Genomic DNA, 15,839 nt, shown 5'->3' with positions numbered 1-15,839 from the left:
TCTTTACTCTTTACATTCAGAAATGGTGGCCTCTTCCCCAATCACAAATGAGTGTTATATTGCCATATTTCCTTTGCATTATTCCATCTCTTCCTCTTACAGTGATGGTGGTCATGCCATTATTAAAATAACACAATAACAGGGTCTACCAAGGAAGTCTCCCTTCTCCCTCTCTATGGACTCAGAATCCCTGATTTTCTGCTTGTGTCTGATCCACCCTTGGTTTTTTGTTTTGTATTTTCTCCTTTTCTTTAGGGTGGGCAGCTAACTGTATCACATCGTGTTCATTTCTTTGTAGGACAAATTGCCCCTCCTAGTCATTTGATCCGAGTAGAAGGGAACAGCCATGCACAATATGTAGAAGACCCCATCACAGGAAGACAGAGTGTGCTGGTACCTTATGAGCCACCACAGGTAAAAACAGATCAGGCTGGGCTAGGTCTTCTGAGCGAGAAGAATACAGTGGTGAAAGCTGGGTGGGGATGACTAGAATTGGTTCTTCAACGTTTTGGTTTTGACATCGTTCTTGAATGAATATTTTGGACTGTGTTGCTCTTCTTCCCTCCTTCCTATCTCTCCCTAAGTTTTTACTGAACTCAACTGTTAACACTACCATTTATCCCTCCACATACGCATGGATACAAAGGAAAGCAGGAAAACAGTCATAACAGAAAAAACCATAAAGAATAGGATATTATTAACAATGTAAAGGAAATAATATAAAACAACAATCTAACTAATAAGCATTTAATAATTATAAAAGTTAAAAGAAAATAATATTTATTAATTTTCTTTATATGTTTTAAAAGGGAAAAGTCTGGTTATGGTTTAGAAAGCGCTTCCAGTGCCCATGGTGGTGGAGAGGGAGGAGTAGAGGTCATCTTGTATTCATTTGAAGTAGCCTCCCCTCAGAAATGAGAGCCCTATTAACGCTAGGCTACTTACACATTTTCGTTTTGTTTTATTTTGGCGAGGCAGTTGGGGTTAAGTGACTTGCCCAAGGTCACACAGCTAGTGAGTGTCAAGCGTCTGAGGCCGGATTTGAACTCAGGTCCTCCTGAATCCAGGACTGGTGCTCTATCCATTGAGCCACCTAGCTGCCCCCACTACTTACACATTTTGAGATACCAGGGTTCATATTGTCAGCCATCAGACAGTCAATGTCTTAACAAACGGTGACAGATTTGCCAACGATATTGTGGAGGCTCCGGGCCAGGCCTTTTGGGGTTGGCCATTAAAAGTCTCACTACCAAGGTGACAGAAACACTATTTAATTGAAAAACTCTAGAGGATAGATCATCCTTTGGTTTTTTATGACAAATGGAAAGTGGATTTCTTCCTGGTAAGAATCACGTCACTGCTGGTGACACCCATCAATGTCCTTTCTTTCCCCGGGTCCAGGTTGGCACAGAATTCACAACGGTCTTATACAATTTCATGTGTAACAGCAGCTGTGTTGGAGGGATGAACCGCAGACCCATTTTGATTATCGTCACTCTGGAGGCTAGAGAGTAAGTCGTGTATGTGGTGTTGCCATCTTGTGTGCAGGGTATGGGCATTGGGCTGGCAAGGTCCACTTGGGGATTTCTCTCTAACAGCTTCAGCATGTACACCCAAGTCTTCTCTCTGATTGCATCCTTTGTGCAGTAAATCCTGGTGCAAATAGTTCCACAAAGGACCTGAGAAAATGGAGACCTAGGAGGGTGTGGTGAATTGGGGAGGGGCCAAGAGGGAAGCATTGCTTTATCCCTGAATTCTTGACATTTGACTACAATTGTTTCTTATTAGATAATGTTTGTTTTCATTCTCCCCCAAGGCATTTAACAGTTTCTTTGAGTAAATCTGACTTGCCTCAGGGGATCTTATCCAAAGACATCCACTGGCTTAACTCAAATTTCCTTCACAATATGTAGCTAAATACAGCTGCTGGGTTACTGGGCTCACCACTGTTCTTTAGACAACAATCTAAGCATGATTTATTAATATCACCAGCAACTTTTAAGCCCTTTGGTGTTTTGCCAAGTGTTTTGGTCATTTAATTCACGGTAAAAGCAAGTTTGTTATATAGCTAGGGCATCTGGGCCCCCTTGGTGACCTCTCTGGTCCCAGAGTAGGGGCCACATAAATGGGTCTCAGCCAGGCATGTGAAAAATGGTACCTGAGACAGAACCAGACCTTTTCCCGTCCCAGAGCAGGGGCTGGAGAAATGGCGCGTGGGGGCATGCACAGCATTCCAGGGAGCAGGCGGGCTCCATGGGATACAGGCTGGTGGAGTCTGAGACCATGGGTTCAAATCCATCTCCATCCCTGTGAACTGGAGCTAAGCCCTGAACCATCTCTGGAAAAAGGGAACTGGGGCCTCGGCCCTACCGGCTGCTTCTGACCTGACCTCGGAGGCCCCGTGGTTGGACGTCTCTGAATTTCCCCCTTTCTTCTCTGTGGTTCCTAGTGGGCAGGTCCTGGGCCGCCGTTGCTTTGAAGCCCGAATCTGCGCTTGCCCTGGCCGAGACAGGAAGGCAGATGAAGACAGCATTCGGAAGCAGCAAGTCTCCGACAGCTCAAAGAACGGTGATGGTACGAAGCGCCGTAAGTAGCTGTAGCGGGAAGAGGCTGGCTTCAAGGATTGGCTAGAGCAGCACTGCAGGAGGCAGCTGGGCAGGCCGACCCCTGACTCTCAAGGCCACAGGGAGGAAAGCCACCAGGGCCCGGCCACAGAATCAGCCAAGGGATTGTCTGTTTTTAAAACACAATTCCTAATCTGCTGTAGAAACTCAGAGCAGTCCAACCCTCCTTTACAGAGAAGGAAACTGAGACCCAAGGTTTCAAATGTGGCTTGCTCCAGACCACGCAATAGTAAAGCTAAAATGAAATTCCAAATATTCCCACTCTCTGCCATTCCCTGCTGCTCCTGCTCCTTCACTGTCCCGATCTATGAAATCGTGAAAGATGGGGAGAAGCATAGACATTTTATAGTCCTTTAAGGCTTAGAATCTGCCTTTTGCCCACAACTCAACAATGCAGGTGTGTCAGTATAAGTCGTCCTCCTCCTCCTCCTCCTCCTCCTTCTTCTTAATGCAGGGCAATGAAGGTTAAGTGACCTGCCCAGGGTCACACAGCTACTAAGTGTCAAGTGTCAAATTTGAACTCAGGTCCTCGTGAATCCAGGGCTGGTGTTTTATCGCTGTGCCACCTAGCTGCCCCCAGTATAAGTATTCTTATTTCCAGGTCAAGGGAACTTAGGTTTAAGGGAATTGAATGACTTCCCTCTGGTCTGACCCCCTCACAAGGATATTAGCTCTAGGATACCACACGAATAAGGGCTGTTCTTATTATTATCCTTACTATTAAATGTGCCTTTATAGCCTAAAGCTAGGCTCATGCAGAAGCCTAGGAATATATGATATGTCACTGTTCAAGGCCGTGCCTAGCTACAGATAGAGATGTCTTGTCACTTCAAGGTTGGCCACTGGGTAATTAGATAGATAGATAGATTGATAATATCTATGTTTTAATAGATGATATATGTCAATATATCCACATCTTTGTGTGTGTGTGTGTGTGTATTATGCATGCATGTATTTTGGGGGGTGAGGGGTGGTGGTTGTTGTTTGTCCTGCATTCTTGAAGAAGGCCATGATATCAGGGAGGTGATGTCATGAATTTTAGTGATTTGGATTAATGTAAGACAAGGATGTGCAAAGTCACCAGCCTTACTCTCTGCTCTGGAGCCATCTGGGCCCAGTGGTAAGATACAGATCAAGAGGATTGGAGATGTCAGACCTTTGCCTATTAAAGCTAGGGTCTTAGCCAGGTCTCAGTTTGTCTGAGGAAACACCTATTCAGTGATTAAGACTAGGTAAGAAATGAGGTAAGGAATGGCCTCTTAAACCATGAGATATCTTGAGAAGTTTCAGAGATCAAGAGTTAAATTCCTTTGGGCAGAGTACCCACAGGTAAGGGTAAAAAATAATAAGGGCTGGGTTAGGAAAAGGAAGACATCTCTGACTCATTTGCCTGTGTTAAGAATAGTAGTTAAATTTTAGGATTTGGGGGGTGGGATGGGGTAGGGAGAGAACCCTGAAGGTAGGACAGCAGGCAGATGAAATCAGACAAGGTACCAGCACAAAATCCCTTCAGGCCTGTGGAACTTTCTTTTATTTCTGCAGTTCCATTGGTAGAATGAAAAAAAAAAGGCAGAAAAAATTTACAAAGTGTACAGTTTGTAGGACATCCTTAAACATTAATTTAACTCGGTGTGCTAAATGTTAATCCTTTGTCCAACACACTGACATCTCGGGCAAAAATAAAACCAGAAGGAAGATTTCAAGGGATTGTAGCCAAATAAAAAGGTGCTTCCAAGCCTCAACTTGGAGGGCAGAAAAAAAAGAAAAAGAGGTGAAGGTGTTGGTTTAATAAAGTACTGAAAGGCAACAGCAAACATTATTTCATGGGGTGCTCGCTCATCTTGCTTTGCTGTGCTCATGTTGGGTGTAAGCAGAGAGACCACCATGAAGATAATTGCAGCTTCTGTGACAGCATCCATTGCAGAGGACCCAGGGAAAGTCTAGGAGGAACTTGATGAGCATCCAGATTAAATCAACATATACTTTGATACTGGCTGACTGAGAAAATCCAATGGGCCCAGAGAGGACAGGAAAACTATGTTGGAAAATAGGATTCAGGATCAAAAGTGAAAGCACCCAAAGGCTTGCCTCATGCCTATATGTCTTGTGCACTTTCTTTAAGAGAGGCAGACAACATTAGGGATGGTAAGTGTCAAATGGACACCAACCCGAAAGTCATGGAATTGATTCTCTCAGGCCAGGCAAAACAAACAAACAACAACAAAAATGACTGGTTACTGACATAGCTGTCATTTTAGAATCAGCTGTTATGGTTCAGTTAGACTGTTGAATAATTAGAGAAGAGTTCAAAGTAAACATAAATGGAGAAGAACGGGTGAAGATGAAAAGATCTTGCTTGTGAAGATTCTAGATTTATAGCTGCAAAGGACCGCAGAGTCCACCCAGGCCAAATGTGTCATTCCACAGCTAAAGAAACTGAAGGTAAAGAGATAAGAGTGGCTTGTTCAAAGTCACTCAAGTAGTGATAGAGCCAGGATGTGAACCCAGGTTCTTGGACTCAAAATTCGATGTTCTTTATTTTCCCCCTCCTATACTAACTCTGACACCAGCTCTAAACCAATCTATATTAGGTATCAACCCTGAAAAATGGGAAACAGACAAAAGTAAAGATATCCATTCTCACCGTTGCCATTCCCTAGAGAAGTTTAACTGTTGAAAAATAGTTGCCACAATGAGGAGGGTGGAAACCCAGAAACAATCTCAACCAACACTGGAAGAGCAAAAGGGGTAAACAATAAGCCTCGATATGGAACAGATCTGCCAGCATTTCTATAGTCCTTTATTCTTCCCATCAGGGATAGTCAAACCACTACACTGGGACTCTGCCACATGATGTACAATGTGAGACAATATCAGTGGTGTTTAAGAAGACAGAGTTGGGGGCAGCTAAGGGGAACAGTGGATAAAACCCCGGCCCTGAATTCAGGAGGACCTGAGTTCAAATTTGACCTCAGACACTTGACACTTATTAGCCGTGTGACCCTGGCCAAGTCACTTAACCCTCATTTGCCCTGCAAAAAAAAAAAAAAAGACAAGAAAATCTGTGGTGGCTATTATGTAATTTGAAATGTCTCTGGGGATGAATCCTACTCCAAAAGGTGAGAAAATTCCCCCAAATGGAAAATGTCACAGATGGTATTGTAACTAAAAAAAATAAATAGAGCATGAGGAAGCCATCAATATCTATTCTTGGGGGCTATATTATGAATTATCTTGAGCTTAAGCATCAGCCACTGTCTTCTCTTCTTAAGATTTACTCAGCAATATGAATGTTGAACATGCAAGAGTACCCTCATTAAGAATAAAATAAAATAAAATAAAATAAAATAAAATAAAATAAAATTTTAAAAAATCACCAGAAGCTGAATTACATTCATGCTCTATGAGTCTGGGAGATGTGGACCCAAACATCCTCCATGATATGGCTATGAATTACTTTCACAGTTCAGGTTTGAAGAGTAGTGTGAATAGTTGACCAGCAGTTCCACAAAGTGTCTCTAACTTGTAGGGGGTGTTTAATGAGTCTCATGATCTAACTATTTGATGTTTCTCTATTTGGTCATGGACAACTTCCTCAGTGGGAAAAGGCCATTTATATCAAAGACCCCTCGCCTCATTTCACAAAGCAAGAGACCTCAGGAATTCTTGACCCACCTAAACGCTCCCTTTATTCTCTAAGGTATGCTGGATGAAAAGGCAAAAAGGGAGAATTTGTGGTGAAATGAAACAGCAGAGTCAACACCCTCTTCTCAAGCACTAGCTAAATGAAAGGAAATGTGTTCAGAGCTAGAGACAAATTGAAACCCTCAGTTCTCTCAATGAGCTTATGTTATCCTGTGGGGGTGGGTGGGTAAGAAATGTACAGACATGAAGAATAATGAGGGAGAGAATGGGGTAGCAGAGAGAAGGAGATGAGAAAAGGCAGCGTGGAGAACATGACATCTGAGCAGTCTTGGAAAAAAAAAGATCAGGATTTGAAGAAGTGTAGGCAAAGATCGTGTGCATTCCAGGCATGGGAAGGAACCCTGGACAAAAGCATTGAGACTCTGGGTAAAGGCGTTGAGATTGTGGAGGGAATGCTAAGTTCAGGGAAATCAAGCCATGCCAACAAGCCTTTATGAAGTGCCTTCTATGTGCCAGATACCATCCTAACTACTGAGGACACAAAAAAAGTCAAAACCACGTCCCTTGCTCTTGGTGCTCAGCTCCCAGTCTGAAGGAAGATGGTGAGAAGCTGCTTTGACTAGGGAGCAGAGTGTGTGAAGGGGAGGAATGTGGGATAAGTGTAGAAAGGTAGCCCAGTGCCCACATCTTTCACAATCTCATAACTATGAGATAAAACAAATATCAGATCCCACCAGTTTTTATTATTTCATTTTTCCCCCACATGACCACAGAGTGAGTGGCTAGAGTGGAGCCTTGCAGATTCTCCTCTGGGTCAAAATTATGGGCAACTAGGTTGATCAGTGGATAGAGCACCGGCCCTGGATTCAGGACTACCTGAGTTCAAATCTGGCCTCATACCCTTGACACTTACTAGCTGTGTGACCCTGGGCAAGTCACGTAACCCCAACTGCCTCACCAATATATATATATATATATATATATATATATATATATATATATATATATATATATATATATATACCTCTGACAGGTGTGAAGAAAGAGATGGACTTGACTCTGAACTCCTGAGTATTGATATCAAGCAAGATACAATTCTAAGTGCTCTTCAGTGTCATGGGAGATATCTTATTTGGGGTCTGAACCAAAGAAGAATTCACTTTTTAAAAAAATGTGAATGTGAAATGTGCTAGAATACAATTGCGAATACAATTTATGAAAAAAGAATATTGGGCAAAAAGTGAAGGTGAACGATCAACAGATGGATATGGCTGCATGCCGCATCCATGCCCCTCCCTTCTAATATGGTTAACCTTGGAGGGAGGGCTCCGTAACATTGGCAGTACATTCCAAGAGGACTTATCGCAAGTTATCTATGAGAATGACAGGTGATGAGAAGGAATGGAGGGATTGCTCCTTCTGCATGGATACAATGTGGATCACATCTAAGCACCGAGCCTTCCATCAAATGAGGCTGGAGTGCCACTGGTCATCAACTTTTCACCAGGACCCCACCAACTGAAGTCAGGAGATCCATGGACCCTTTGATGATATAATTCCTTTGGTTAAGAATATAAAGAATCTCTTTGGTTGATTAACAATAAGTTAAGGGCAAGGAATGGCCAACAGACTCCATTATCTCATATAGCAATAGCACCAACCTTCCATTTTCATCTTTGAGCTGTTAATTACACGTGTGTACACACATAGTACTTGTATATGTGTATATCTGTACACAGCATGTGTGTACATACATGTTCATGTGCATTTGTGTATATATATATGTACACACACACGCACACATATATATGGTTTCTGTCTCAGAGATTTCTCCATATATTCCCCCAAAGAAATAACTTTGAATGTGATTTTCATGTGCATTATGGGTCTTTACCATTTCAGTCTTGACCTAGGTTTCTGATATTATTTCTAGGTCTCAATCTCATGTCTTGTTTACTGCTCCCCAGAAAGTAGCATAATGTCTCCGTGTAGAGGCAAAGATAGTATTTGTGTGAATCCTCAAATAAGAGGCAGTGGGGGTACAACAGGAAGAGCCTTTTTATTTGAAATTTAAGAATGTAGATTTGAATCCATGGGCATAGCCTAGGATCCTAAGTCATTTTGCCTTCTCCAAGTCTGTTTTCTCTTCTCTAAAGCAAGAAACTTAGATGATTTGAAGATCACTTGGATGATTTGAAAATCACTTTCCCCAGTTCACCATGGCTATTCCCATCATCCTAGGCAAATCTGTTAACCTCTATGGGCTTGAGTTTCTTCAAATGTAAAATAAGAGGGTTGGACTCTAATCTCTGTCTCCTTCCAGCTTTAGTTTCCACATATTGGTGACCCACAACAAAACTGTCTTTACTACTTGTGTGGCAAGACTTGAGTATTTGCTCCATAAGACATATATTTGTTTAATGGAGAGAGATGAGACCTAATGTCTATCTCGTTCCCACACTTCAAAAGTATAGAGAAGGGACAAGATTATATATGAATATTTTCTGCTGTTTTCAAATGAAGAGGATGCTTTGAATTTGGCCAGGAGGTGGGGCAGAGAAACTATATTTCTCTTTCTTATTCCATAAGATTTAATCATAGCAAAAGGTGACTTTGATATGGAACTTTGAGGTTTGCAAAGTGCTTTTCTAGATGATCCCTCCTTTTATCTTCCGGACAGCAGGGATAAAATTTAAACCACACGTCATTCCTTAGCATCCTAGCCTTATTTCATCATGCCAACTTTGCACTGACTTTTCTCCCCAACCAATAAAATAGTCCATAAGAGAGGCTAGCCAGTACTGTGATGATGGTGTCCATCTGTCTGATGGAAGCATTGGTGCCGGGTAGATGTGCTGAGAGTCCCTTGTCTTTTGCCCACAGCTTTCCGACAGAACACTCATGGCATCCAGATGACGTCAATCAAGAAACGGCGCTCTCCTGATGATGAGCTGTTGTACTTACCGGTGAGTCCGATGCTGGCAAACATATTTTCCTTTGGAATGGACTCTAACTGAATTCCTCACCAGTTTCTGATTTATTGGTTGACAAAAAAATTTATTAAGTGATACTTACTTGCAAAACACTATGCTAAGGGTTAAAGATACAAAAAAGCAAGACAGCTCCTGCTTCCAAAGAGCTCCTATTCCAAAAGAGGAAGGCAAAATAAACAGGAGGGTTCAGCTCTAAGTTCAATAGACAGGCACCATGGTCTTTGGGATATTACAGCATGAAAGCTGCTGACGATACATTTCCTTTGGTATCATTTCCATTGAGAAAAATATGTGTGTTTCTAAGGTTAAACTCTGTGATAACATTAGATTGTACGCTCCTTGAGGGCAGGGGCTATCTTTTGCCTCTTTTTGTAGCCCTAGCAATTAGCAAAGTAGCAGGCACTTAATAAATGTTTATGGATTGATTGATTATCAGCATCAAAGACTTTGGTTATAATGATTGATCATTGGGCCAGTGGGGCGAATGGAGAAAAAGAAGGTGCAAAAAATCTAAAGTTAACACTTGCTTAGACACCCAAAGAGCATTTTTTGGGAATGTACCATGTGGCTTGTATCCATTCTTTTATTTCTTCCCATTTCCCAGATTTATCAGCCTTCCCATATTTGGTTTAGAATCATAATAAAAATGAATCTGAAGTCCAATGTAGTCATGGCAAGATGTGGCCTAGAAATGGGTCAGGTAGCAAGGAGAAGCCATACCAGGGTTAAAGCTTAGCCAAAGAGAATAATCTATTTAGGAATAATTGAGAGCTAAATGTTAAGCTTGATCCAGGACATGCTTTTTTGAAGGTAAAATTCAGGCACACTACAAATGGTGCCATGCATGGAAAGCCCTTAGGATTCTGCTGTGGAGGAAGACGTTGATTGCACAGCTTTGAGTGTCCCATTCAATCGTCCAGGTCATAGGCTTGTCGTTGTGGAGGGTGCGTGCCCAGTTATTTGAGCTCTTCTAGCCAGAGGTCATGCTGCATGAATGCTGTCTCAGAATGCTGGGAGAAGTCAGCAGTGGGATCTGAGGGGGAGCTGCAGAGAGGTCTGGCCCAAGCAGCCAGACAGGTCTGGGTGTGTCATAGTTGGGCTGAGCTCTCCCTTAGGTCTCCACTTTGCAGCAATCATGTCAGCAGAGTCATCCAAGTCTGAGCTTTACAAGGGCGCAGCACCAACATTTTCACTGGGTTCAGAACTCTTGCTAACTGGCATGATAAATTACAAATGCTGGCTCTGCTCCTTTAAGGTGCATGCATGCAGCTGTTGGGTCCGTCCTGCTCAACGAAAACCAACCCTAAAACAAACCTACCTAGTCAAAAGAAATGAAAGTTTGATCCGATGAAGGCTTAAGCCAAGGTAGATCCATGCAGATTAAGTTTTTGGAAGGCACTGCATGGGTTGGGTTTTCCCTAACAGGTTTATCATCCTGACCATGTTTTGTATAGGTTACTAGAGTTTGCAGACCATCATTGAGCAAGCTTGAAATGTGCTGAATATAAGGGGAAGACAGACTGCGAGAAATAATTTGACAAAGATCATCCACAAAGAGGATGAGCTATCTGGGGGAAATTTAAAATTGATTTTAATGAAGTTAATCCAATGCTGCAGATATACATAAAGATAGATAATAGATAGACATATAAAGGCTATAACTAGATATGGAATGCTTAGAGAAATAAAATTTCGTGATAACAAAAGTATTCTGATTATCATGAAATGTCAAGCATGTGGAGATCGAAGAAACAATAGCACGATTCAGGGGTTTCTCCCTTTCCCTTTGAGAGTCCTCATTTGGTAAAATTGCAGGTTTTCTGATTTCTATTGTGTTGACTTTTTTTTCCTCTTAAAAAGTCTCAAAAGTATATTTTCCCTGTCTAAGATCTGGTTGCTTGGTTATTTTCAGTGGTAGGTGAATCTTTAGCACTTAATATCTGTCACATAGCCATTATTTTGAGCCCCACCGCGTTCTGTGGAGGCAGACATCGTAGCTCTTATGATCCATATTTTAGAGATAAGGAAGCTGAGGCTCAGACAGCTAAGTGGCATGCTTAAGTTCACATGGCTTGCTAGTGTCAGAGGGGAGATCCAAACCCATGTCTTGCACTCCATCTACCATACAAGGCTGCCTCTCAAAGCTCCAGGTGCCTCCCTAATCGTCCTCTTCCTTTCGTCCTTGCGCACAGGTTCGGGGCCGAGAGACTTATGAAATGTTGCTGAAGATCAAGGAGTCCCTGGAACTCATGCAGTACCTACCCCAGCACACCATTGAGACCTACAGGCAACAGCAGCAGCAGCAGCATCAACACCTACTCCAAAAACAGTGAGTGTAGCCACACCCTCCATTGGCTGTAGCTAAGAACACATCTGGAGAGGCAGGAACGGGTCCTCTCCAGCCTGTAGCCCTAGAATGCTGGGGACGACGTGGTTTAAAGAGAGAAAGAGAACGTCTGAGCACCGGTTCAGACTCGGTTGGTTTGGGTCTGGGTCTCAGTAGTAGCACACTGCCCAGATAAAATGCCATTGATCTCTAGCAATCACACCCCCTCTTGCTTGTTGTGTTAGCAAGGGCAAGGCATGAATGAGGTTGGAATTGGGGTGAGGTGTGGACACACTCTTCCTAACGAGACTTCCCACCCATGCCCCACATCCTGGGATGGGTGTTTGCTTTGGCAGTTCTGAATGTTAGTGGAGAGAAGTTCAGTTGAAGGTTACAGGTGTCTGTACCCCATAACAGAGTAAGGGAGAGTGCAGGGTGGGGCTTTTGTTCAGCCTTGTCCTCTGTTAAAAGGGTTGCATCTTCCTTCACTCAAAAGGAGCAAGTGAATGGTGGCCCAACATAAGCCTCTGGCAGAGCCTTGCCAACAATGGATGAACAAGGTGCAGAATTCTGCCGGCATGGGGTTCTGGGTCAGTGGTAGATCAGTGGACGAGGAAACAGAAGAAGTGCTTCAGCATTTCACAGATGGGATTTTCCTCCCCCTTGACACCCAAACAAGAGCTGAAGGCAGAAGCCATCATCCCACAGCAGGAGAGGTGGTCTTTCCAGAGCTCAGCCACTGAGCTAGGAAAAAAAAAAAAAAAACCAAACAGATCATCTTGCTCCAGGGACAGACATTTGGTGCGTGGCCATTAGAGAGTATTGATGAGCTGGAGCATGTGACAGTGAAGGGTCTGGAGCACCTTTACAGCAGCATCCCATGAAGGAACTGGACACACTTAGCCTGGAGAAAGAAGATGCAGGAGCCCTGATAGTTCCCCCAAGTATCTTAAGGACTGTTGCTTTGAGTAGGGATTAGAATCATTTTACTTGGCCCCAGAAGGCAGAACCCAGAACAATGAGGACCAATTTCACAGAAGCCAGTTGAAGGTTTTTCCTTAGGGAAGACTTCCAAAACACCAAACAGCTACATCTGAGAAGGCCCTCAGAAGCCATGTGGTCCAGCTCCTTCATTTCACAAATGAAGAAACTGAGGCCTCAGATTAGTAAATGATTCACTGAAGGTCCCAGTCAATGAATCAGCCCCTAGCCCGAGATTAAAGCCCAGGTCTACTGCCTTCTGCTCTAGTCTAAGCAGCACTTCCAATCCATATGTGATGTGTACCTATGCCAATGAGCCTTCCAAAATGGCCACATCTTGCCACCATGTTAACGGATAACAACGCCTCCCATGCCATGAATTTGCACTTGTCTTCGAGACTCTTACAGATGGTTCATAGCCAAAGGCTAAGAAGAGGCAGATGCACAGCTAATGCCAAGAGTAGGGAAAGCCAATTCCAGAACTGGGATCTTGTTTGTCCATGAGCTGGGAAGGATCCTCATTTGCCAGGTCAAGGCCTTGTCCCTTGATGATATCAAGTATCTGAACTTTGGGAGCCTAGGCTGGGCCAATCCCTTCAGTGAATTGCTGCAAGTGAGAAGAGGATTATACAGACAACTTGTGAAATTCAAACCCGAGTTTTGTTTACCTCAAGGCAAAGAATAATAAGTATATTGCCTGAGGCAATTGAACACTATCTTTGATAATATAAGTGTAAACAGAAGCACCTTTACTGAGTTTGTTAATTGTTTTTTCTACTCCCTGGGAAGTGAGCTAGCTTATTGGCCTATAGAGAAGAGTGGAATGAATATTCATTCATCCTCCTTTGTAAGAAATGCAAACTCTTTTGAGCAGACATTGTCCAATAATTGACTATTTTTATGCCTGCTCTACCAAGCTGGTCTTTATGAAGAAATTGGTGCCCATTGATAAGCTGTTCAAATAGGATTCACTGAGTTTTACCACAAACTAGACAGATAATCGTTGGCCAAATTTAACTGAGGAGGCTAGCTAGACAGAATTTTGTTTAGTCACTTTAGTGCATGGAACCCTTGCAAAAAGATCATGACTTACTTACAAGTTGAGTTTCCAACCTCCCAGGCTTTGGCTTAATCCATTGGACCCGGGGACTTATTACCCTGAGTTGTTATAACTGGGCTTATAAAAATATATGCATCCAGTATATCACAACCGGCCTCAAGTCAATAAACTTGGCAAAGCAAAGTATGTTGTTAAAGGTATTGGCTCTATTTTCTACACAGGGAAGCTTAGGATCAGTGAGGCTGTGTGACTTGCCCAGAATCCCACAGCTAGTCATCATGAGAGCAGAGATTAAAATGGAAGTTTTAATCTGAATTAAATGGGGTCTAGATTAGGGATTATTTTGCTGTATGATGCTACATCTCATTTTCCCCCTCCCATCTTCTATCTCTTCCTTCTCCCTCCTTTCTTCCCCTTCCACTCCTTGCTCTCTCCCCCTCTTCCTCTTTTGACCTTTTTCCCCCTTCTATTTTCTTCTCATCTCTCCTCTTTCTTTTCACACTTTTCTCACTTTCTTTTCTCCCCTCCTCTCTCCTTTCTTTCCCCCCTCCCCTCTCTCTCCCTCCTTTCTCTCTCCAGCTTATTTTTTTATTTTGTCCTTTCTCACCCTGAGTATATAGAATTACAAAATCTTTGAGGATAGAAAGAACCTGAGTAATCGTTTTTTCCCCAATCACCTCCTTTTAACAGATAGGGAAACTGAGGGACAGAGAGAGCAAGCTTCTTGTTCAAGCTCACTCACCTGTATCTTGGGGGCTGGGGTTAGCAGACACAATTGAATCTATCATTACAGACATGATGAGATAAGCAAAACAGCATCTTTAGGAGATTTACTGAGACCTTGGGCTGCTGACAGAGCTGCCCTGTTTAATTACTACGTGCGGTGCCTGCCAGGTAACAGAGAGGCTTCTGGAAACCCCCTGAGGCCCCCAGTGGAAGAGAGCCAGGCTCAGAGGCCCTGAGTTATGACCACACTTGTGGTTGGTTGGTTCTCTCCAAGCTCAACTCTCTGCCTTGGTTCCCTGGGAGTTCATTGGCAGTTAGATCCTGGGCTCTGAGAACTCAAAGGACTCCCTGCCAGGCTTGAAAAAGCCCAAGGAAGAATTTCCAAAGTCACATTTCAGCAGCAGATGCACCCAAACCTCTCCCCGCTGGAGCAGAAGTGGTTTTCTGAATGGAGGAAGGGGGAAGGGTTCCCCTGGTTATCCCAAACAAAACCCCATTGATGGGGGCAGCTAGGTGGTGCAGTGGATAGAGCACGGGCCCTGGAGTCAGGAGGACCTGAGTTCAAATCCAGCCTCAGACATTTGACACTTACTAGCTGTGTGACCCTGGGCAACTCACTTAACCCCAATTGCCTCACAAAAACAAAAATAAAAACAAAAACAAAATCCCGTTGATGAATCCAGCCTCTGGAGAAAGATCTCTGGCCAAAGTCTGGACATTATTGGGAAAACTCATTCAGGCTTAAAAACCTGGGCAGGCCTTCTGGAGGTTGGAGACCACCTTATCCCTGAGTCCCTGAAGCTTTCCTTAGCTTTTGGAGGGCATGTGATAATATCCCACTGTGTGTATGCCCTCTGCCCTTTCCCCTCTGCTCACCCCCACGCGCTCCTTTCCAAGTAGAGAGAAGAACTTTGGATATCTTCAAGCACTAGAAAAATGGGAACTCTCACTATATGGAGTACTAGGAAGGAAGGAAGGAGGGTAGAGAAGAGAGTCTTTCAGAGACACAGTGAGGTTTAGCGCAGGGACCCAGAGACAGCAAAGCCAACCTCAGTCCTTATCTGTCCAATGCTGATAACCACTGCACTGGGCTCACAGGAGGTCATGCATGTGAAAGATCCCGCAGACATTGAATACTCTAAATGGGAGCAGGGATAGTTCAGATCCGTGAGAGGAGGAAGAGGAAGAGGGAGATGACTTTTACAGCCGAGAGGGAAGAGCTGGGCTGAAGGAAAGGCCTCTCTGCTCAGTGTCCTCCTGCCTGAGGAATGGGAGCAGCTGGAGGGCTTGAGGTCTCATTGCCTGGCTGGGAGAACCAGGTTCCTAGAAAGGGGGAATTTCCAAAAGCTCACACCTCGTTGAAAAACATTGCTTTCCAGTGAAGGGAAAGGGATGAGACCTTTAGGCTGTGTGCACCTGAGGCTTTGTTGTATGTGTGGCCTTGCTTTCAGTAGCAGAAATCAATGGCTTGACGTGGAATTATA

General features: G+C 43.5%; 1 protein-coding gene across 3 annotated transcripts in view; it reads left to right on the top strand.

The window, feature by feature from the left end:
* The window catches only part of TP63 (tumor protein p63), a 217,083-nt gene that overhangs the window by 183,168 nt on the left and 18,076 nt on the right, over positions 1-15,839 (top strand). For all 3 annotated transcript variants that reach the window (XM_043994855.1, XM_043994856.1, XM_043994857.1), the window contains 5 exons: positions 299-414; positions 1,402-1,511; positions 2,450-2,586; positions 9,153-9,235; positions 11,455-11,591. In XM_043994855.1, coding sequence (XP_043850790.1) covers positions 299-414; positions 1,402-1,511; positions 2,450-2,586; positions 9,153-9,235; positions 11,455-11,591 — 583 coding nt within the window. The remainder of the gene's footprint in view (positions 1-298; positions 415-1,401; positions 1,512-2,449; positions 2,587-9,152; positions 9,236-11,454; positions 11,592-15,839) is intronic.

Source organism: Dromiciops gliroides, chromosome 3 (assembly GCF_019393635.1).
Source record: "Dromiciops gliroides isolate mDroGli1 chromosome 3, mDroGli1.pri, whole genome shotgun sequence".
Classification (NCBI taxonomy): domain Eukaryota; kingdom Metazoa; phylum Chordata; class Mammalia; order Microbiotheria; family Microbiotheriidae; genus Dromiciops; species Dromiciops gliroides.
This window is presented reverse-complemented; position numbering and strand designations above follow the sequence as displayed.